At 31.2% G+C, this 25,457-nt stretch overlaps 1 protein-coding gene across 2 annotated transcripts in view; it reads right to left on the reverse strand.

The window, feature by feature from the left end:
• The window catches only part of LOC149569484 (uncharacterized), a 221,967-nt gene that overhangs the window by 70,420 nt on the left and 126,090 nt on the right, over positions 1-25,457 (reverse strand). For both annotated transcript variants that reach the window (XM_089822184.1, XM_089822183.1), the window contains exons 6-7: positions 20,646-20,693; positions 7,947-7,997 (exon numbers count right to left, since the gene is read on the reverse strand). In XM_089822184.1, coding sequence (XP_089678310.1) covers positions 7,947-7,997; positions 20,646-20,693 — 99 coding nt within the window. The remainder of the gene's footprint in view (positions 1-7,946; positions 7,998-20,645; positions 20,694-25,457) is intronic.

Here is a 25,457-nt window from a genome sequence, read left to right on the forward strand (position 1 = left end):
AAAAATCATGAATATGAAATTTGTTTCTTAGTCAATACTGATAGCATAGTTGTGAAAGAAATTAAACTAAGAGTTGCATGGTTGCAACCAATAGATTATGAGATAAATATTGATCAAGCTACCACAACAATTAAAGCATTGCTAAATCAACCTGTTAGTCCCAGAGCTCCCTAGTTTGGGACTCATGAGGTTGTAAAGAGAAAATCAATATGAATCTGGTCATACTAAACTTGGGGAGAAAAGAAAAGAAAATAATGAAAAAGCTAGAATCTACATTTCTTAAAGGAGAAGGAAATGAACCATTAATGATCATGAAGGGAAAGGTGAAGAGATAGCTAAAAATGAGGGCAAAGGCTAGGCAATAGTTATTATCGAGCCACAATCATTAAAAGTCAAGAAGAGGATTGTCACTGCTACCCCTACAAGCCCAAGGTCACATGGTCTAGAACTTGAGTAGCTCAAGAGGCCATAATAAAGAAAGCTATTGTGAAAACTACTAAGCTCATTGTACAATCAAGAAATAATTCCCAAAAAATAAAGCCAACCCATGATTCCTCAAGAAAATAGGTCAAGTGACCAACCCAAAGGAGAACAAATTTTATTTTGAAAGAAGATAATGAAGAGTAAGTTGAGGAAAGTGAGTGTATAGAATTTGATGAACAAGGAGGATCTAAAGCTCCTATGTCAAAAAGACCAAAGATAATTGACGAGATAAACATAATAATGATGAATGGTAAATATTTTAGTAACTTCAAATACTATAAATATGAGTCAATGAGTGAAGAGTATAAGAGAAAGGTGGAATAAGAAGTGATAATAATGATGACTAGAGTCAAATATGCAACATTAGAAAATTGGCAGTCAAATTCTAAATGGTCTATAGTAGAAGATTGATAGCAGATGGAATTATGCTTTCAATACCAAGAAGGAAATGAGGGACAAATCATTGGCAACTATGATGCTTGAATTTTTTCTAGAGGATATAACTAAATATCTAAAGAGACATGAGAAAAGGTTTGTTCATAAGTGTAGAGTTCTTTATGTCTTATCTAGACAACCAAATTTAGTGGATGAAGATCTTGAAATGATATGGAAGTAAATTTAAAACATTAAAGATCCAAATGCAACAATAGATGGCGATGATACGCATACTAAGAAAATAATTGATCTTGATAATCAAGAAGATGAATTTGACACTATTTCTCTACAAGATTTTGCTGATGGTGTACATGGAGTAGTTGAAGATATCACTAGATAAAATAATGAAATTACTAGTGAAGATATTCTTGATGAGGACCCTACCAAGGAGATAAGGAAGGATGAGGACATTATAGTGTCTATTAAGCGAGATATGGAGGGAACAACATTAGATGAATCTGCACATACACATTTACCTAGATTTGATCTAGCAATACAATAAATAAAAGAGTTCCCCAAACCCAAGCATTAATATTACAATGATACACCTATTGGATCCCTATATATGTTAGCATATACTATAGTGAATAACTAGAGACAACAAGAAGGTGGAACTGAGCAATAGGATCAACATCACAAGGGGGAAACATAATAGGTAATACTAGAGATGAGAAGAATGATATTGAATATTCTCAAGTTGGAGGTGAATCCAAGGGGCATAATGCATATACTTCTACACCAGGTTATTCAGCACTAAACCACAAACTTTTAAGTGAGGGAATAATTGGACATGAACAACTTGTTATTGCACCAAAATAGAACACTGGAGGACTTACATTTGTTAGTCCATTATCAAGTGTCTCAATTGACCTCACGAGTTTACAAACTACAAGAGATGAACATACTAGAGACACCGAGTACTAATGATTAGGACAAGGAGGAAAATGGACCTACACCAAGCTTGGCACTTGCACCATTTGTACCTACTCAAACTATACCAAATGATGAATCATTAAAATTAGAAGATAAACCAAGGGCAACAACCAAAATTATAATACAAAATTAGGAATTTCAAGTTCTACAACCACAAAAAATGTCACCAAGCACCAATAAAGAGAAGAAGCTTAAGAGAAAGGAGTCCCATGGATTTTGATCAAGCCTAGTCACATTAGAAGATAATATCATTATATTGAGTTGGGATCCAAACACTCTTGATGATAAAAAAAAGGGTATTTATTTAAAGCTATGTGAACAAAAGGAGGAGCAAGCTAGGCTAAGTAGAGAGCATAAACAAAAGAAGGTGTTACATGATGTCAAAAATATACTTTTAGAAGCTACAACTGGCATGGATTTGAATGAGAATGCACCTATCTTGGATAAGTTAGTGAAAATTATATACAAGTTGAATAAACTATATGTTAAGACAAGGTCATTGCTACTTGAGAGAAATGAGAAATTTTTTTAAAATAGTGTTGGAGAAAGTCTCTACTAAGATTGCCATTGAACAAGTGAGTCCATCTACTTCAATCATTATATCACTAGAGAATATTGTTCAAAATGTTTCATTGTTTTCAAAAGTTATGTGATATTCCATTCATTACCCAAGAAGCTAAAGGTAAAATGAGGAAAATAGATGAAGAAATGAATTCTAGTGTAGATGCATTAAGAAAAGATTTTAGTATGTTTTCACATAACTATACTTTCTCATAATTTTTTTTCAAGGACTCTAATATCAATTGATACAAGATGAAAATAATCCAAGAACCAAGACTAATGAAATTCAAGATTTTCTATTACCTTATTTGGAGGTTATGCAAACCCACATTAAAGAGGAAAAGGATATCATGGCCACCCTAGGCATATCTATTGTTGATCATATGGTTGATCTTATGGTGAAACTAAAAATTGAAACACAAAGCTTAAAGCTAATCAAGCTCATTTGGGACAAAATTTGGAAATGATACTAAAGAATCAAAAATATTTCTTGGAACATTTTGGTTTACTAGCCAAGTAAGTATTTTTCCATGTTAAGAATTATTTTGACATGAGTGTCAAAACAAGGGGGAATACTATGTTTTTGTTTTTGTATATATGTTTATTTGTAAGTATTTTGGAGCTATAAGGAGATATTCTAAGTATACAAAAATATTTTGAGAGACACAAGCTATGCTGAATGGAAGCATATGTACGAGGAGAGTTTTGTATGAAGGACAACTTCTTTGTTTATATATTATTTTTGAGACTAATGTTAGAGGGGAAAAATTGTTGAATCATATTCCTTATTAGTGTCAAAATACACATAACATCCAAGCCATTGTGTTTCTTGAGAAATGGAGGAAATGGAAAACTATTACAATTGTACTTGAACTCTAGTGGAACTCGATTAATACTTTATCTAGCGAGTCTAAGTCAAGATGCAAGCAACATCAAGTAATTCTATTTAGCCCAAAAAGAGAAGAATAAACTGTACCCCAAGAATAGAGTTTACTGAGTTTTATAGAGGATGTTGAGTGAATGTTTATTGAGTGTCAAAAATAAAGAATAGTGGATTTACTGAGTGTAGTAGGAACAAAAATTGAATTTGAATTGGCATAGATTCAAATGCTACCTAATTCTATTGAGAAGTAAATATGGTTTACATGAATCAATGTACAGATTTGTAAATATTTTCTTCAAGAATATAAAGTGATTGTTGATGATTCAAAGGTAGTATAAACCAATGAAAATAAAGTTGAAATAGAAGGAAGCAATGGATGATTCTAGAACCGTTAATCATGATTAGCGATCAAATGAGAAGGTTCTAAAACCCTAGTTAAGCTAAGCTATGAAAAATCAAAGAAATATGGTAAAAGGAGTAGTTGAGAACATTTCAAAGGTTGTTGTTATTGTTGATGTTGTTGTTGGTTAGAAATTTGGTGAAGAAGTATAGGAGTAAGGAAGGAATCAAGGTCACAATAAGAGGTCAAAGAGGACATAGACAAAGTTGTAATGAGTTGTAGGTCTAACACAGGAAGGTGATAACTACATAGAAGAAGAGGATCTAATAAAAAAATGTAAATTGCTACTATAGGTCATTGTTGTTAGTGTTTAACTGCTATAATAGTCTCTTAAATCCTTCAAAAAGGTGGACTTAATTATCTTATATTGAAATCTCTTTACCAAATGTACACTTGAAGAGTGTTGTTAAATCCTTGTAAAAGGTAGATCCTTGCAAATCTCATTGTATACTCCTAATTGAGTAAGTCTCTAGAAGTGATAAACATTGTAGCCCTAACAAGGAAACCTCTTACTACATTACTGATGGCTTTGTGGGTGTCATTCACACCATAGTTTTTCCTTTGACCAAGAATTTCTATGATACCAAAATTCATAGTGTTATGTGTTATATTTTCATGAGTTTATGCATTGAAGTTGATTTAGTTAATATACTTTCAACTACAAGAAAACTATTATATGCTTAATGTTAACTATGTAATATAGAGAACAGAGAAAGGATTAATTAAGTAAAAGGAAAAAAAATTATAATATTTTGATCCACCCCCTCACCCACCCTTAGCATCTTATCTATCTTGTATTTCCAACAGTTTACAATGCATAACTAACTCATATGACCTCATAAGAATACACAGCCTTAGTGATGTAGGGCCATCCTAAAGAAGTTGACAATCCTATATGTAGGGGCTTTGGGCTTACAATTTTGGAGTTATTGTTCATCTAGTTGGGGTTCTATTCAGGACATATTGAATAACGTTATCCTAAGTGCACATAATGATTAGAGTCATCTTCTTGGAATTAGAGCCATTTTTGTAAATATTGGTTGTGTGTTCCTAATTTATCGGCATACCTTGGAGATTATTTGTGTGAGCTTTGATATGAGGGAGTTGGCATGTGATCTCTTGGATTTGGATAGTTGGATGGTGCACATACTTATGTCTAAGTGTGCTTACACTTATGTTGTCATATGTGTTAGTTATGAATTGTAAAATTGAGGCATGTCCTAAGTATCTAATTGTTTCATGTATTTAATGTTTGTTGCCAAGCTGATTTATGGCTTCAGCATTTATTTAATGAGAGTGTTTATTTAATGTCTATTATGCTATCCCGACTTGTGGCTTGGTTTAGTATAAGTAGAGGTTCTTGTGAAGTCTAGTCATATTTATTTTATAGCTCATCATGGAGGAAGCAAGGAGTAGCATAGAGTGCAAAGTTTGTTAGCAAATCTAGTAGCTTTAGCTTGAGAAACAAGAAGGTTGTTTGGCGGCATGCGTGCACAAGTTTAGATTTTTTTGGATTTCTCTATTGGATTGTGGGTCTAGACTAGCTAATCGTTGGATCTTGTGAGGTCTTGTAGAATTACTATTGTAGTTGCTTATGTATTTGGCAATAACCTGGAAGGCTTTATAGCTGGACATGTTGAATACAGATCTTATGATTCTATTGTGAGAGTTGGAATAATTGTATCTAAATCTATATTTTATTAATTATATTCCATTGTGTGGTTATTTGTAGGGGCTCGAACATCTTGACATAAGGAAGGTGTGAATAGTTAGGGCTAGATGTACACCTAACTATCCAACCACTTTGCTAAGTAAACACAATGGAAGCAAACACACATAGAAAACCACCAAGGAGAGAGAGAGTAAACACTTGATTCAACCAATTATCAACATACATGCCTAGCTATAAGGCCTTCTAGGTTACATTCAGATATAGAATAAAACTTCAAGATCCACGATCTAGCTTCAAATTTCCATTTCCAGAAACATCTTCTCTAAACTCTCTAAGTCATGATTAGCCTAAACCTAAACACCCCTAGTTATACTTGTCAAAATAGCTTATAGAAGATTCTAGATCATTACATAATAGAAAGGCCGACCTTAAAATGGCTTGTACATATCCCATGACAAGATCCTATCATTAATTTCATGACCCAAAATAAATACACAAGCTAGCTCAAAGTCCTCCAAAAATATCCAACAAACTTACTGTTTCTATCAAAAACAACACTTTTTTGTAATCCATGCAATCTAACAATCTCTTTGAAGAAATCTTAGCAATATAAACCACATTTGATGCCTTCTTACATGGTATGAAATGTGCCATCTTAGAAAATTTATCCACAACAACAAATATGGAATCATACCCTCTTGTTGTCTTAGGTAATGTAGCAACAAAATTCATACTGATGTCACTCCAAGGTTTCTTAGGAACAAAAATTGGTGTATAAAATCTAGTATTCTGCCATATTTCTTTTGCAACTTGACAAATTCCACAACTTCTTACAAAATTCTGGACATCCTTATACATTTGTGGGCAATAATACTTATCCTTCAACAAACTCAATGTCTTATCAATTCCAAAATATCTAGCCAATTCACAATAATGTTTTTTGTTAATCAAATTATATCTCATAGAACTTCTTCGTATACACAATTGAATTCATTTGAATAAAACACCTTCTTGAATGAATTACTCATCAAACTTACTCATTTGACTTGATAGATTTGGTGCTATGCACTCTCTCCATGCCTCAGAAAAATCAAGGTCAGTATCATACAACTCCATCCCATCAAAACCAAGAACTTCAACCTTCATGTTTGTCAATAAAGAACATCTTCTACTCAAAGCATCAACAATTCAGTTAGTAACTCCACTCTTATGCTTTATCACAAATGTGAAACTTTGCAAGTACTCAACCCACTTCATATGTCTCCGATTCAACTTATGTTGACTTTCCAAAGATTGTAAAGCTTGATGATAAGTATACAACACAAAACCCTTAGGAATCAAATGATGTCTCCACTTCTTCAAGGCTTGAAAAATATCATAAAACTCTTGATTATACACATAATACTTCCTTTTAGCATCATTCAACTTCTCACTAAAGAAAACAACAAGTTTACCTTCTTGATTCAACACTTCCTTCCTTGGAGGATAATAGAGGAGTGCACTTGGGAATGCGAGCTTATATCAATCTTAAATGAAATTGAATTGATAGATAACCCATATTTCAATTGAAGTTCTAATTAGGTGTAATCATGAATTCTTATTATGCATGCTACAGTGGAAATAGCCTAAGGTGGATGCTAAGTAAATGTGAAATTGTACACTACTTAGGTGCTTACAACTTTTTATGGTACAATTATAAATGGTATCTCTCTTTTTTTTTTTATAGCCTATCGATTAAATATATAATTTACTTGATGGATGGCCACACATAAAATGACAAGAACACCAATTGTAACATGAATGGATAATACTAGTCAAAACTAAATCTAAGTTACAACAAGGAATAGAGAAATGAAAAACTATAGAATAAACATGAGAAGAAATGGTGTAATAAATGAATTAAAACCACTACCATAAGATTCGCACTATGAATTTCACTTTAAATAAAGTGTTATATAGATACTAACAATGCATACACCTATAATTATCCTAGGTGATGCTAGGCGATAAAGTTCACATGTCTTCCCTTGTGTTTGCAAACAATGATAATAAAATATAGATATGAATGGACACATTAGAACCATATGACTCAAAAATAATAAACACAATTCATAATTTAAATACTAATCATTTGTATGTGTTTCATTTTATAGTTAACGAATGAGATCTATAATAGATAGCATATAAATAAATTAAAGAGTTCATGAATCAGTATAATTTAGTCATAACAAAATAATGTAGCATAGCATGAAATTAGTGCAATTTCTTAGCCATTGCTTTCTAGCATGCAAGTAAATTATTACAAACAAGCATTCATGTGTACAAGAATTATATTTTTCCATAAGATAGTTGTTTACACTTTGGGAATTATTTATTCACAACATAGTTTTACCAATACAACATGTAATTTTGTAAACAAATATATTTTCTAATTTATAATAACTACTTTATTTTTTTTATGATTTATCATTTTTGTTAGTGCAATAGTTTTTTATTAATTAATTAGAATATTTAATTAAAAATATGTATTATAATTCTTTACTATATTTAATCATTTAGTAGCACTAGAATGTTCTCACCTCTTTTCCTTCTTCTATTGCACATTTGATTGCAACTTCTCATTTTTCCATCTATCATAATATTTAAATGATTGTTAGTATGTTGCAGTGTAATGGAGGAGTATAACAATTAAAATTAAAATAACTAAAAAATTTGAAAAAGATAAAATGGTTGAACCATCAAGAAAACTAAGGTAGAGACAGTAATCTTCTAATGACAAATTATTGAAAGTTGTCTTTTCTAAATCATAAATATATAACTACAATCTTGAAGATATTATATAATAGTTAGAACAAACATATAAAGTATATTGAGAAATTTTTAAGATTTTACATAATTTTGTATTATATATTGTTAAAATTATGGAAGGAAATACACAAGTCTAAAAGGCAGTCAAAGAAATGACAATGACATATACTATTCTCATTTTGTCAAAGTAAGGTTTCAATAACCACCACCCAAGAATCAAACATAATTTAAGGTGTTTCCTTATGTACAACTCAAGAGATTATAGTTTGAAATTGTCATTGACTTTCCATGACAAATTAATTCTAGAGAAGCTTGAAAATTTAAATATGGATCGAGATGATCTAGAAAAATACATTAGGAATGAGTACACAAGCATAGATCAAATTTTGAAAGTGAAAAATTTCTTAATTGATCATGTAAGTCTGTATGTTGAGTGCCTTCAAGAATCAAGGTAGTTTTTAAATAGTAGAAGAAGATGGAAGGAAGTATCTTTGAAAGGGTTGATAATATTAATATTTTATTGTTCTATCTTAAGGATTTTGTGAAAGCAATCTCATCCACATTTTGGTAGGAAGATAACCAAATGATGAGAGTATAAATTGTCTCATCATTAACCTAATAAAATTATATTTCTTCTTAGTATATGATGTTAAAGTGGATTTGGGTCATGATTAAATGTTCTTTACCTTATTTATGTTTAAAATATAAAGTAATATTTTATCTATTGTTGGTAATATATATGATCCAAATTGTTATCTAATATGTCTTTTTTTAGGGTGCAAGGTATTAAAATGTAGCCAAAAAGAATTATCAAATAACTCATGATAGAAGGGAATCAAAATCACGTGTGGCTAAGAACCCCAAGCACTTCAAAAGGATTTGAAGATATCATGAGATGAAAAAGAAGACTCCTTCAGACCCCCAACACACTTAAATTTTCATGCAAATATTAGAATACTTTAGAATAGTTGGGGGAGGGGGGGTGAATAAGTTATTCAAGGTCCAGATGTATAAATAAAACTTTTCACTTAGCTTAGTGAACCCATTAAACTTTTCATATATATGCATGCATCCAAGCTTATTACTAAAACTTGCAGGTTACTATAAAAATCAACTTGCAACAATATAAACATGAAACATAAAGATTCATCAACACACCTAACACAATGATTTAATGTGGAAACCCAATTTGGGAAAAACCACCAGTAACATGCTACTCCATTTCACTCTTTTGAAGTGATGCCTTGTGAAAGGCCAACCTTGTTAAAGGTTACAACACACATTGTTAAATGTGACCCGGTTAAGGGATTTTAATCACCTTGTTAGAAGTGAGCCTTGTTAGAGAACTTTAGGCCATTCACTTGGAATGCCACCCTACTAAAGGATTTTCAAATGACTATTAAGTCAACCTTAGTCCAAAGAATTTTACTCTAAACTGATACAATTGTTAGAAAGTAACAGTAGAGCTTTGATCTGATATAACTTATAACTTCTCTTGCAGATTTTAGATCATTGTTCAATCCTCAATTTTTCTTGGCTTTCACACTTTGCAGTTCTGACACCTTGTTCACCCTTCAAGCATATATCTCCTTGAGCCTTCTTTCGTGGTATACCAATGAAGTCACCTTTTGTCCACTTGATGAAGCAGAGTCCTTGACTTCCTATCTTTCTTCTTCTCTATTATTTCCTCTATCTTTCGACATTCTCTTCTTTCTTTGCTTCATGACCAGACATCCCTATAAATAAGAAATTAAGATACTATTCATTTTCCATTGTCCATTTTAGGGTTTGGACAGATTAGGTAGGATACAATATATCTACCTCATATTCCATCTTTATTCTAGAAACTTCTCCTAGAATCAATTTAAATTTTCCTAGAAATAGTTTACCTCAAATTTTGTGCCACCAGCTCATCATTCTTATCTTCCACCTGGTTCACAGACTTCAAGAAAAAAAACTTGCTAGCTTAGATTTGATGAATATTTGACTTTTCTAATAATGCAGCAGCTCAACATTATCAATCTTCTGACACTCAACACATACTACATTGCTCAGCATCAACTGTGAGCTCACTTGACATCAATTAAAGTTTACTGATGCTCGACACATACTATGTTTGCATGGAATCAACTATTTTACTCGACACACACTAGAATTTTCTTTTACTCAGCTCCAACTGATTTTCTACTCGGCTTGCATTAACTTTTCTTGGCACCTACTATCAACTCTGTCAAGCTTGGCAGACAATCCTTGTGCAATTTGTTCTTCTAAAGTTTCTAAGCGTAGCCAACCTTTGTAACCTTAAGTAGATTATCAATACAACATTTCATCATTGTCTTAACTGATCCTTGTACTTCATTACATAACCATAACTCAACTTTTCCTCTACATGTTATTGTTACATCTTATTGATCAAATCGTCTTCATCAATCAACTAAGTGATAGTACTTGAATCTTATAAGAAATTGTCTTACCAACAAATAGCAAGTTTGACATCAATGAAAAACAATGATTGAAACATATTTTCTTGTTCAACAATCTCCCTCTTGCAATAATCTCTTTCAACAATGATCTTTTCAATCAGATCTCAATAGTAAAATCATAAAGAAATAATCATTCATAAACATGGCTATCATCATTTGAACAACATCATATTTTTGTTTTAGAAACATTACTATCATCATTCTAGAATAATCATCTACAAATAACATTATGTACTTGTCTCCCTTGTAGCTTTGCAGTTCTATTGGTCCACACAAGTTAGTATGAACAATATCTAATATCTCTTTAGAGGTATAAGTTTTGTTTTTGAAAATTGACTTTATCATTTTGCCTAGCTGACATTGTTTTCGTATCACATTATCAGACTTTTTAAGCTTAGGAAATCATCTAACTATCTTCATGATACTGATACTAATCAAGTTATCAAAGTTAACATAACATAACCTTTTGTGCCATAGCCATACATGATCAAATTTCACAACAAGACAAGTAGCATCCTCCATATCAAGGTAAAATAGATTACTTCTAGTTTGATCTCCTTTTCCTATCAATTTCCCATTTGTGTCATATATCTTAGTAGTCTTGTTTCCCAATTCAACTTTGCATCCCAAATTGTTTAGTTGCGACACACTCTATAGATTATAATTCAATCCTTCAACATAGTAAGCATTGTCACATGAGATCTTTTCTGTAAGTTTGATGGAACCTTTTCATTTTATCAAACATGAAGCATCATTACCAAATCTAATACTATTTCCATCATAATAGTTTAAGGTAATAGACTTACTTTTATCTCCTGTCATGTGATGTGAGCATCCACTTTCAATGATCTATCTGTCATATTTGTTCACATAAGTCACAAGTGCAATTGCCTCATCTTCATCAGATTCATCCTTCATTGCAACATAAATTACTTCATCATCATGTTCATCAAAATCATTCTCTTCAACAATGTAGCACTTCTTGCCTTTGTCTTTGTAATCCTTGTTGTTTTCATTTCTTTGGCCTTTGTATTTGTCACTTCCTTTGTAGTTTTTCTTCTCTGGACATCTAGCAACAATATGACCAATTTCATTGAAATTAAAACAAATGATGGGTAACTTACCTTTGAACTTGCCTTTTCCTCTATGCAATCTTAATTCTAGTAGTGCTTCCAATTGTTCAACATCTTCTTGATTAGTATCACTGTTACTAGACACATGTTTTATCTTTCTTTTCTTCTTTTGCTTATTCTCATTAGAATCTTTCAATAACAATTTAGCCTTGAAAGCATATTCAAGACTCTCTGGTTTGTAGTTGTCGAAGTTAGATAGCTCAAAGGCAGTAAGTCTACCTACCAAACCTTCAAGAGTTACATTATTTCCTAGAATACATCTCAATTCTTGAATTGCTGAAACTCTCATAGCATAAATAGGTAGTAGTTTTCTTAAGACATTGCTTAAAACAGTATAATCATCTATATGACTAGTAGATCCTCTTATTGCACTAACAACTTCTTTTATTCTAGCAACATATTGAACAATATTCTCACCTTCTTCCATTTTCATGTCATCAAATTTGCCTCTTTGAACATTTTTGTCTCCTCCATAGATGGTGTACAGGGCATTTGATATCTTTTTTGCAGTGTCACATCCTTTAATGTCATCAAATTTTGCATAGCTTAGGACAGAGGTAATCTCCAACATTGCCTGATTGTGTTCTTTCTTCTTCTTCATATCTTCAGTAGTAGGAACTCTAGTAGGATCAACATGTTCCATTGAGATGGTAGATTGTGCATGATCTCCTATTCCTCCAAGATGTAGCTTCATTAGACTTTTCCATGTAAGAAAGTTGTCTCTATTAAGCTTGGGTACTTCTCTTTTGGACATCTTGATCTTTGTGCTTCTAGTACCTTCAAAATAGTCCTCTTTAGTAGATGGCTCTAATGCCAATTGTTAGAATTCTTTAGAATAATTGGGGGGGATTGAATCAGTTATTCAAGGTCTAGATGTACAAATAAAACTTTCCACTTAGCTTAGTGAACCCATTAAACTTATCATATCTGTGCATGCATCCAAGCTTATCACTAAAACTTGCAAGTTATTGCAAAAATCAACTTGCAGCAATATAAACATGAAACATAAAGATTCATCACCTCACTTGTCATAGTGATTTAATGTGGAAACCCAATTTGGGACAAACCACCAATAACATGCTACTCCTTTTCACACTTCTAAAGTGATGCCCTGTGAAAGGCCAATCCTGTTAAAGGTTACAACACACACATATTTAAATGTGACCCAGTTAAGGGATTTTAATCACACTTTTAGAAGTGAGCCTTGTTTTCGGACTTTAAGCCATTCACTTGGAATGCCACCCTATTAAAGGATTTTCAAATGACTGTTAAGTCAACCTTAGTCTAAAGGATTTTACTCTAAACTGATACAATTGTTAGAGGTTAACAATAGAGCTATGATCTGATATAACTTACAACTTCTCTTGTAGATTTCAGATCACTGTTTAGTCCTTAATTTTTCTTGGCTTTCACACTTTTCTATTCTAATAGCTTGTTCACCCTTCAAGCATATATCTCCTTGAGCCTTCTTGCTTGGTATGCCAATGCAATCGCCTTTTGGCGACTTGATGAAGCAGAGTCCTTGACTTTCTGTCTTCCTTCTTCTCTGTTATTTCCTCTATCTTCTGACCTTCTCGTCTCTCTTTGCTTGATGACCAAAAATTCCTATAAATAAGAAATTAAGATACTTTGTTGTTTTCCATTGTCCATTTTAGGGTTTGGATGGATTAGGTAGGATATAATGTATCTACCTCACATTCCATCTTTATTCTAGAATCTTCTCCTAGAATCTATTTGAATTTACCTGGAAACATTTTACCTCAAATTTTGTGCCCCTAGCTCAACATTCTTATCTTCTACCTGGTTCACAGACTTAAAAAAAACAAACTTTTTGGCTCAGATTTAGTGAATCTTTAACTTTTATAATAATGTAGTAGCTCAGAATTATCAATCTTCTAACACTCGACACATACTGTGTTGCTCAACATCAACTGTGAGTTCACTTGGCATCAATTCAAGTTTATTAATGCTTGACACATATTGTGTTTGCTTGGCATGAACTATTTTACTCGACATACACTAGAACTTTCTTTTACTTAGCTCCAACTGATTTTTTGCTCGGCTTGCACTTAATTTTCTGAGCACCTACTATTAACTTCGTCAAGCTTGGCAGACAATCTTTGTGCAATTTGTTCTTCTAAAGTTTCTAAGTGTAGCCAGCTTTTGTAACGTTACATAGATTATCAATACATCATTTCACCATTGTCTTAACTAATCCTTGTACTTCATTACATATAACCATAACTCAACCTTTCCTCTAGGTGCTATTGTTACATCTTATTGATCAAATCATCTTCATCAATCAACCAAGTGATAGTACTTGAATCTTATAAGCACTTATCTTACCAAAAAATAGTAGGTTTGACATCAGTGACAAAACAATGATTGAAACACATTTTCTTCTTCAACAACCTCCCTCTTTTAATAATCTCTTTCAACAATGATATTTTCAATCAGATCTCAATAGTAAAATCATAAAAAAATAATCATTCATAAATTAATTTCCAAATTATTTATATAATGCAAGTTCTTGTTGCACTCTACATGATGTAATCTTTCTCCAAAAAGGATAACTCATGTTAACAATGAACATTAATATATTTTCATGATTGTAGCATGATATTCATGACTAAGAGAAATTATTTGTTCAAGTATATGTTGATTGATTTCTTCACCCAAGTTGTAAACTTAGAGATCTTCTAAACCAAGTGCCCAAAAATTGTCAATGATGTGCTCCTAGCAAAACAAAAATGTATCTCTCTAATTTCTTAACAAAAGTAAAAACTTCGAAACAATATAGAACTAAACATGAAAATATGACAACCCTTTTGATAATTAGACATGATTCTCGCAAGGAAGGAGAAGATTATGATTAATTATGACTAAGACAAATTGGTGGGATAAAAGACTATAATTTGAGTTAAAAACATACTCTCAACAAAATGATAATATCTCTCTTGTTTCTTAATGAAGTTTAAAAATATAAATTGATCTTGTAAGTGAACAATAAGGGACAAACATACTTTTGAGCTTTTGACACTAACCACAATAAGGGTCATATAATAACTTCAAATGAAATTGCATTAAAGGTGGAAAAATGGAGGAAAATAAGTTTAGTTTACTCAATTTTTTATAAATTCCCCCTCAAATAAAATCTTGGATCCACATTATTATTGAATTGGCTAGCAAGAATTTTTAAGGCTATTTTCCAAGATTGGAAAAAGGCCTAAGTTTGATTTTCCCACATTTTTGGGAAACCTTTTAAGGAATTAATTGATGAGGTCAATGAATAAGAGGAATACTTTGAATATGAAGATATTGAAGATCTAAATATGGTCAAGTTTGCAAAGGCCAAAAAGGGTAATGCAAAATTCTAGTGGCAGGTGATCCAATTGAAGTGAAATAGAAGAGGGAAGGATAAAATCACTAGATGGGATCGAATGATACCTAAAATGAAGTGACAGTTCATTCCCATGAATTATGAGATTGATCTGCTAAAGAAAATACAAGGGTTGAAGAAAGTGGAAAGATTTTTTCAAGAGTATACTCAAGAGTTCTACTAAGTTCTGATTGGAAAGTGTCATGCAGAAGGTGATAAGGAGAAAGTTTTATGTTATCGTAATGGGTTAAGGCCAAAGGTTCATAAGGAGTTGAGTCTGGTTTGAAAAACCAATATTGAGGAGACGTACCAATTTTCTCTAAGAGTTAAGGAGAAGCTAAGAAAAAAGTTTGATAACAAGAATAGTGGAAGAGTTTGCAGTTGAAGATCTAGTAGATGGTCTTATGGATGCCAAAATGATGATCAAAAGAACAAGAATTTGGCAAGTAGTAGTAGATAGAACCAAATGGGAAACCATTCCAGTTGTTTCCATAAACTAAACAAAATATATCAAAGAGGAAGATGAAGAGGGGCAATAATCTAGAAGAGGAGGATTTTGTGGAAAATATTTTCATTATGGAGAGGAAGGGCATAGAGCATTTGAATGTTCCCAGTGCCAAGGAACGATAGATCAAAGAATAGAAGGCCAGACCAAAGATGCACATGTTAATGAAGATGCCAAATCATTCCATTCTAAAAATGTTGAAAGAGGAGAACTCCTAGTTAGTAGGAGAGTCTTGATGAATAGTGAGAATGAACCTGATCAAAGGAGGAGTTTGTTTCACACTAGGTGGAAATGTGATCATTGTGGTAGAAGTACTAACAATATAGTGTTAGAAAAGATGGTCACCAATTTATATCTCAAGAGGAAAAATCACCTACATCCATACCATATTGGTTGGATGTAGGATAACCACAAGGTCATGGTCAATGAGCAATGTCTGGTGAAGTTCAAGATTGGAAGCTACTAGGTAGAGGTGCCTTGTGATATCATACCTATGGAAATATTTCATATGTTGTTAGGTAGGATTGGAAGTTTGATAGACATTTTGTGCATAATGGGTGAGAAAGTACGTACACTTTGACAAAGGATGGAGTGAAACATAAGTTGAAGTCATGGAAGGGAAAAGAATAAAATGTATGTAGTGCTACCAGAATATGTTTTGTTGACAAAAAGGAGTTTCTCAAAGGTATGAAGCATGTGCATGTGTGTTTATTTGTAATCCCAAAAGATGGTAAAAAAGAAGTAGATGATGTACCTATAGACATTACAAATTTTTTGGGAGAGTTTTTTGATATTGTGTTAGATAATGTACCTAATGGACTACCCCCAGTAAGGAAGATTAGTCACTAGATGATCTTGATCCTAGGAGCCAGTTTGCTAAATAAGGTAGCACATAGAATGATACCAATTGAAAGTGAAGAGTTGAATAGACAAATGCATGAGTTATTGAAAAAGGGGTTAATTTGAGAGAGCCTAAGTCCATGTGTTGTACCAAAAATATTAGCACCAAAGAAGAATGGAGAATGGAGGATGTGCACAGGTTCACGAGCTATCAAAAAGATCACAAATAAGTATAGATTTCCATTTCCAAGGATGAATGATATTATGGATTGTTTGAGTGGAGCTATGTATTTCACAAAGATAGATCTAAAGAGTGAGTACCATTAGATTTGCATCAGAGAAGGAGACAAGTGGAAGACTTCCTTCAAGACAAGGGAAGGATTGTACGAGTGGTTAGTCATGCCTTTTGGGCTAATCAATGCATCAAGCACTTTCATGAGGCTCATGAATGAGGTACTGAAGGAGTTTCTAGGTAAGTTTTCCATTGTTTATCTAGATGATATTTTGATCTTTAGTGAGACAATGGAGGAGACTTTGAGGTATATTCGTAAGGCATTTGATAAGTTTAGGAACGAGAATTTGCTAAAAAATCTAAAGAAGTGTAGTTTTTTGAGGAGTTGGTGTACTAAGGATTTGTACTATTAGAAAAAGGTCTAAAAATGGACCCTAACAAAGTAAACCCTATACTTGAATGGCTTACTCCAAGGAGTGCAATAGAGGCAATATCTTTTCATGGACTGGCTAGTTTTTACAGAAATTTTATTAGAGATTTTAGCAATATTTGTGGGCCTTTGACTAAAACAACGAGAGGAGATCGGAAATAATTTAAGTGGACTATAGGAGCAAATAAGAGTTTTAATATGTTGAAATAAAAAGTTATAGAGTAACCTATTTTATCACTCCTAGATTTTAACAAGTATTTTCAAGTAGACTGTGATACTATTCGTAATATAATAGGAGTTTTTTTAGCCAAGAAGGTAGACATGTTGCTTATTTCAGTGAGAAGTTGAATGATGCCAAAAGAAAGTATTCTGGTTATGATAAGGAATAATATGTTATAGTTCAAGCATTAAAGAAGTGGAGACACTATCTTCTTCCTAAGAAGATTGTTTTGCACGTACTAATTTGAACAATCAAAGAAAATTAAACCAAATCAATTTGAAGTGGGTTGAGTTTTTGCAGAGTTTTACATCTATTTTGAAACATAAGAGTGGGAAGTCTAATAGAGTTGTTGATTCTCTCTGTAGAAGACAAATTTTTATTTATTTTAATGGATTATACAAGTGTCTAACAGGTGATAGAACTAGCTATAGATAATGGTAAGGATTATACTAGCATCTTACTTAGTGATTAGGAGGTTGTTGTTGATGAACTTTTAAATTATCATAAAGAAGAAAATGAATCCTCCCATGTTGGGTAATAATTGAAACTTGATTACATGATAAAAGGTAAGGCTGTGAATATTGAGGTAGTGGAAAATTCTAAAAATAATACAACAAACAAAGAAAGTTCTTCTAGCGAAGGGGCTATTCAAAACTATGTACCTGAGCTAGATCCTGAGGGTGACATAACATGGTCTAATTTAAATGAACCTTACATTTATCACTAGATGAGGAGCTTGGAGAATATAATTTTGAGGATAAGGTAAAAGTAACAAATGATATGGTCATTACAAACTTAGCGCATTTTGATAAAAACCTTTAAAATATTGAGGAAACTATGGGACAAGTTAACAATATTGAAAGGGAGAAGGGAACAATAAAGGGATCAATATTGCAAACCTCCACACTCTAAATAAGGCATTGGAATGAATGAAATAACACTACATGAAATTAATCAAAGACATTGATATAGCCATCAAATAGGTAGAAAATAAAGAGAAGGTGATGGGTGAATTGTGTCCCCAACTACATATGACACAATAATTATTATATCATGATGAAAATCATATTTCTAGTATAACCACTCATCAAGATGATGATCAAGAACCTAAGACTAAAGATATCATACAAATAATAGAAGGGATTCATACTTTTGGTAAGAATGAAAGAGAGCACAATATTTACACTTGACCTTATCTATATGAGGTTCATTATACTAAAGAAGACTATAAGGACCAGCATAAAGGAAACCATGAGAACACTGATTTTTATGAAAATGGTTGTATATCTTCACAATGCCATGGGGTAGGGATGAACCAAGTGAAAATAATTTATAGATTTCACTTGATGATGATTTTTTCATTAATGGAGTTAGTAATCTGGTTGATGGTATTCATAGTGAAAGTTATCGCTGTACTAATTGATGATTTTATTTTTATGCATACCCCAATTGACACTAGCTTCTCCACTTGGTCTACCTTTAGAAAATAGTTAGTTGGATCTACTCTTGAAGCACACGACTTATGAGATGATTTTCCTTTTGAGATGATTTTTCTTTTGGTATAAGGGCACAATGACAACATTGATATCATTCCTATTCTTAATTGAGATTAGAGAAGTATCTTGTGGTGGTCTTATGAGTTGGACTTCATGTATAATGGATTATTTTTTGTTTTGGTAGGGTGCACATATAAGGATTCAAACCTTTCTATATTTTCAAATATAATGAATTTGATATGCACGCATAAATTAATCCTTATCTTATATGGAAGAAGATATTTATGATGACATCACACAATGTGATTAGTCTAGTATTGAATATAGTTATGCTTTATTTTAATTTTTTGTTAATATGTTATTTTCTAACTATTTCTAAGTTTTGAGAAGAAAACATATAATAATATTAGGAATATGTTATAACTACTTTATATTATTTATAATTATGACATATACAAAATATAATAACTGACTAACTAGTTGACTCACTAACCAACTAAGCATACCAAGTAATGTTGTAAAATAAGATCCTAAATATTACCATTATATTTGGAAAAAATAATACCTTGATATAGATACAAGGAGAGATATTAGATGTACAAGAGCATTAGAATAATGCATATAATTTATGCTTAGAGCTTTATCCATCTATACTTGCTTAATTTTTTCAATATATGAGGTAGCACACAACAAAAGTAGATGGTTCATGACTTAATATAATTTAGGCAAGACAAAGGAATACACTAGTATAAAAATAGTTGAAATGCTTAGTTATTAGTTTTGAACATACAAGTTGTGGATAGAAGTAATTCATACAAAAAATCATGAAATTTCTTTTAAGATTGTGTTTTGCAATAAAACTTAAAGAATATTTTGTTTGCAGGCAAAATTTGGGTAACTTAAATTTTTTTCTATTATTAGATATAGTAATACACTACCTAATGGTCACTATCTATACTATGACATATGTCTTTTTCATGTAGCTAGATTGTAAGAAAGACAAGTTGCATAGAAGTAGATGTGCAATTAAAATATGCATAGAATATTGCAGGTTGGCTTCTTTTGTTTGAAATTGGCTTCCATATATGAATTTACTGTGTCCACTTGGCATTAAGATGGATTATATATTTTGAACATCGACAATAAGAAATGACATACATGGTCATGAGTGACTAGCCCTCTCATATTTTGTTGTTTGCACACACTAATAGATATGGATTTGGGGTCAAGAAGGCTATATTGATAACAACAATTTCAAAATTGGACCATCAATGTCTTTTCGCACTATATGGGCCTATTGTGTGGGCAAAGATGGAGTGTAGAATATATAGTTACAATATTACAAGTGATCTTGTTAAGAAGGAGGATTACCACTGGAGATTGTGAAATAATATTTTTCATAGAGTCCTTCAATGGAAATTTCAACTCTCCTCTTAGATCTCATTTCTTTTGATTCTTTATCACTCTCTCCTACCTTCTTCACACATTTTATGACTTACTTTTTATTCCTATTTGTGGATATTCAATGTCTCCCATCCAATTAATTTATCTATATCTATTTTTTAATATATTTATGCAATATATTATACGCCTCTAGCCTTTTGCCTCTATGGGTGCATGTGTGTGTGTGTGTGTGTGTTTGGAGAGAGAGAGAGAGAGAGAGAGAGAGAGAGGCTTTAAAATATTTAAATAGGAGTACTTATTCATATATTTAGTATTCTTAATGAGTCAATGGCTTTAGAATGTTCGTACCTTGTTTGCATATGTTGAGTATTTGAATGCATCTTCCCCTTGTTTCATCTATCATAATATTCATAAGACTGAGTATGGTGTAATGTAATGAAAAAAGATATAATTGAAATAATAATAACTATTTTTTTAAAATAAAAAAGATATATTATTAGTTCTTAAAATATATAGAAAACAAAATTAGACTTTTGATAATTTAGATAAACTTTCTCCAAATTTGATTTTAATCAATAAATGATAAAAACTATCTATTCAAAATTATATACTCTGAACTATAGACTTGACATTATTATACAATCATTCTAGAATAGCTGAGAAATTAGATTCAATAAAATATATTTTGAATTACTTTTGTTAGAATACCATTGTATCTAAGAGTGCAATTAAAAGACATGACCAAACAAATATTAAATAATATATAATATTCTTTTTTTTTCAAATTAACTTTCAATGACAAATAGCATCAACACTGAGTATTTATCTGATTCAAATAAATATAGTATAAGAAGTTTTCACCTATAATTTTAGTGTGTGTTTAAGTATTTTGTTTATGTACAATTTAAGGTATCCTAGTTTGACAATCTATCATTTCTATATAATATCTAGTTGACATTATATTAATTCTTTCAATAGTATTTCCCTCAAGGAATCTTAAGCTTTTATATAAATCTATAACATTCTAATACATTTATTGTGAATATGGGAGATTATGGTGGATAGGAAAATAAATTTATTTATTTTAAGATAGACATAAAATATAAATCATAGACCTTTTTTTAAGTAGCACTTTAGTCTCAATGTGAATAATTCTATGTTTTCTTGGTCTAAATATTATAAGGTCATAATCTATTAAACAGTTTTTTCATCTCATATAATAAGGTAATCATAATTTTTGTGATCATGCATCAAACAAAAAAGACCTTTGGCAAATATGAGAAACAAGAAAGATTATCTATACCCAATAAAAAAAGATACAAACTGAAAAACATAATGCACAAAGAATTGCTTTATAGAAAACAAGACCTCTAGAATAAGTGAAAAAATAGATAGAAAAATCAACTAAAGCTCAACTACAAATCAATTAATTTCTACAAATTGAACTTAAGAATGTATGTCCCCAATTATGCATGAACATGTGTAAGAATAAGTAATGCAATAATATGGAAATATGCATGAAGCAACAAATATGTTTTCTTTATCTACCTCCCCACCACACTCCGCCACTTCTCTCCTCCATCTACTCATGTTTAAATGAAACTTTAAAAACTAAACTAAAATGTAGGTGCAAAATGCAAGAATGAGTCCTACGCACTAAAGGTTGATGAGATATGCATGTACAAACCAATGAAACTCTCACAAATGAAGAAATGGAGAAAACCTTAGGGGGAAGGAATTCCTTTGCGAAAGAGAGAAAAAGAGAATTAAGGACTACGAATCCTCAAGTAAAATGACTAAAAAAAGAATAAGATCATAAAGAACATCCCTGATAAAGTTGACATTGTAAATTTTTTATTATAGAAAATGACTATTATAGTTTATCACAAAATAATCTAGGAGAACACATGGAGTTGGCACAAATGATAATAAGAATATCAAAAATCTATTTTGTTGGGATTTTGTATGTTTTAATAAATCAAGATTTTAGGTATTCATATTAAAATTTAGGTTTGAAACTTTTAGTAGTCCCTTGACTCAATTTTCAAAGGCATTATGTTAAGTGATTGAAACTAGAGCTCTTTGATATCTTTATAATGGTGTAACTGACCTTCCTAATTTTGAGAATTGAATGAAAAACTATTGCTCTACAAAAATAGACTAAAAATATATATTAATTTGATAATATTTTATTTTTAACGTGGTAAATATTAGTCCAAACTAGTCATTTTAAATTTTGAGGGGTTCTAGAGATCCTTGGGATCTCATGAAAATTGTGTAAATTATTTTTTTAAGAAAACTAACTTTCAAATTATATACATCTCTTTTGAATTTTTTGTTCTTGAAACAAGTCCACATTTCTACCATTTATACACTAGGTATTGTATCTCAAGTCCATAACTTGAATTAGTCGCATTAGAACTTGTTTTCTTTTGTATGTTCTATCACATGTGATTAGCATACCATAAGCTTGGGATGAAAGAAATAGATCCTTCATATGACCTTCTTTTGAGATGCCCATGATCATAAATGAAAAATGAACAGAGTGATTGATCAACTAAACCATAAAAAAAGTTGATGGAAGAAGTGTTAAACAAATGACATGAGAAAATCATAGTACAATTTTATTAGATTCTTGAAAATCAAGTTAACCAATGTGCACCACAAACTCAATAATTGGCAAACACGCCTCATTGAAAGTGTAGGTTAATGTTAATATTACAATATTTGAAGGAAAATAATGATGTACACGATGTTGGTAATTGGTTATCCAAATGAGAAAGGAATGTTTCCATTGATGATTTCTTAGATGTAAAAATCACATGTAAAATTAGAATAAAAATTTATATCAACATCCAAGGAAGCCTAGAATGGACAAGAATTTGATATATAGCTTTTGATGGAAAACCTAAATGGGAAGAATTCATGGATAGCATAAAAGAGTACTTTATTTAAGATGGCTATTAAAAGAACATGCAATGACAATTGCATTGACAAAAGAAAGATTAATTAGTTCAAAAGTATATCAAATAATTTCAGTCACTATTGACAAAACTTAACATCAAACTCTAAGAAAAATCAACTTTTGAAATATTGTAGTAGATTTAATAGGTATATCCAAATCAATTTAGACTTTATAAATACACAAATATTATCCAAGGCTTTCAAGAATGACTCAAAAATTGAGGAAATAGTCAAACAAAAAAAGAAGGGTCCATTATTTCATGACCACCAAATCAAAAGGTGAAAGTAGTATACCTATATGGAAAAAATAACCAAACAGTCATTTTCTAGTTCACCAACAAAGAAGGCATGGACTACAAATAAAATACAACAAGTTGCATATATATGGTGTGAAGCTCATAATATTGCCTCCCATAACACCAAATTTTGCAAAAATATGAAGTATCTAATGATGGAGATACATGAAAAAGATGTTGAACCTAAAACAAAAACTCTTCCAAGTAAAACTATAGTGACCATAGCATTAAGCTAGACCCATATACCACAACTGCCATTGCAAAACTATTTCCTCATTAGGATGACAAGAGATTGTTACACTCAAACATGTGGGTTAGAGAAAAGGACTTTATTTTTATTTTTGATAGTGATAACCAAAAGAATATAATTTATATTGAGATCATGAAAAAGTGAAATTAAAGAAAACAACATACTAATAGCCCTACTTTATGAGATGGGTTATAGCCAAGGGAAAGATATTCAAGTGAACAAGAAATGCTATCATTTATATTCTATCAAGATAACTTAAGGATGAGGTAGTTTGTGATGTAGCTACTTTGGATGTTTGTGATTTTTTTTTATAGAGCAACCATACATGCATCAATGCCATGATGTATCTAGACCATGTAAGATGAAAATTAAACTTGTTGAAAAATATCAAATACCAAAGGTACATCTTGCACTCTACATCTTTCATTTCTACAAAATAATATATAAAATTGATTTCCCAAATTGGATCATTTGTCTATGATTCATCCTAAGGAAGAAACTAAAATTGTGTGTAAACCACACACCAAAGTGACCACTACAATAAAGCAATAAAGATTAATTGATAGAATATTGATAGATTATTAGAGTGTATTTGAGTTAACAACTCGAGTACCATCACACAACTAGGTTAAGCACACTATGTATTTGATAACACAACATCATTTCTTAATAATAAAAATGCATAGTAGATTAACATTAGAAATTGATGAAATCAAAAGATGAATACAAGAGTTAATTCAGAATGGATGTATCTCTATAATTTAATCATCATGTGGTAACCTAATTGTTCTTTCAAAGAAACGGGATACAAAATTGATGCTATGTATTAACTATTGAGCATTGAATAAAATTAATGTGAAATGGAGTTATCCAAATCCTTGAATAGATTATATTTTAGACCAGCTTAAGAGGGACTATGTTTTTAACCAAAGATGATTTGAAATCTAGCTACCATCAAGTATCAATCAATCTAACAAATTTATGGAAGACTACTTTCAAATCTAAGGAAGGAATATTTGAATGGTTGGAGATGCCATTTGACCTAACGAATCCTCAAATCACTTTCACGGGTTTAACAAATGATGTACATATGTCATAATTATTATTTTGTAGTTATATATTTTAATGAAATACTCATTTTTAGAAAAACATAGGAGGATAATTTGAAACATGTGAAGAAATTACTCTCAACCTTGCAATACCATGCACTCTATGAAAATAAGAAAAATGTTCTTCCATATGCAAACTATTAAAAATTTAGTATACATTATTGGCAATAAGTGTGTTCATGTTGATCCTAAAAAAGATACAAGTAATTAAAGATTTTCCTTATCCAAGAAACCTCATAGAGCTACATGACTTCCTAAGGTTGACAAATTCTTGTCACATATTTTTGTTAAAAAAATTCATATCTAGTTTCGCCTTTAAATTAGTCACTAGAAGGAGGATTTCAAGTAATGTGGACACATAAATAGGTTCTCAACAATAAACATTTGAGGAGTTAAAATAGAGGTTATGCTTAGAACCAATTTTATCTATTTGAGATGTCCAATAGTCTTTTCAAACACAAATGGATGCATGCATAATGGACATATGATTGCATAACATATTAAGTCCTTTTCTGATATAGTGTATGGGTATGCCAATATA

The sequence above is a fragment of the Cupressus sempervirens genome, chromosome 3 (genome assembly GCF_028749045.1).
Source record: "Cupressus sempervirens isolate cs-2001-9-10 chromosome 3, ASM2874904v1, whole genome shotgun sequence".
Taxonomy (NCBI): Eukaryota; Viridiplantae; Streptophyta; class Pinopsida; order Cupressales; family Cupressaceae; genus Cupressus; species Cupressus sempervirens.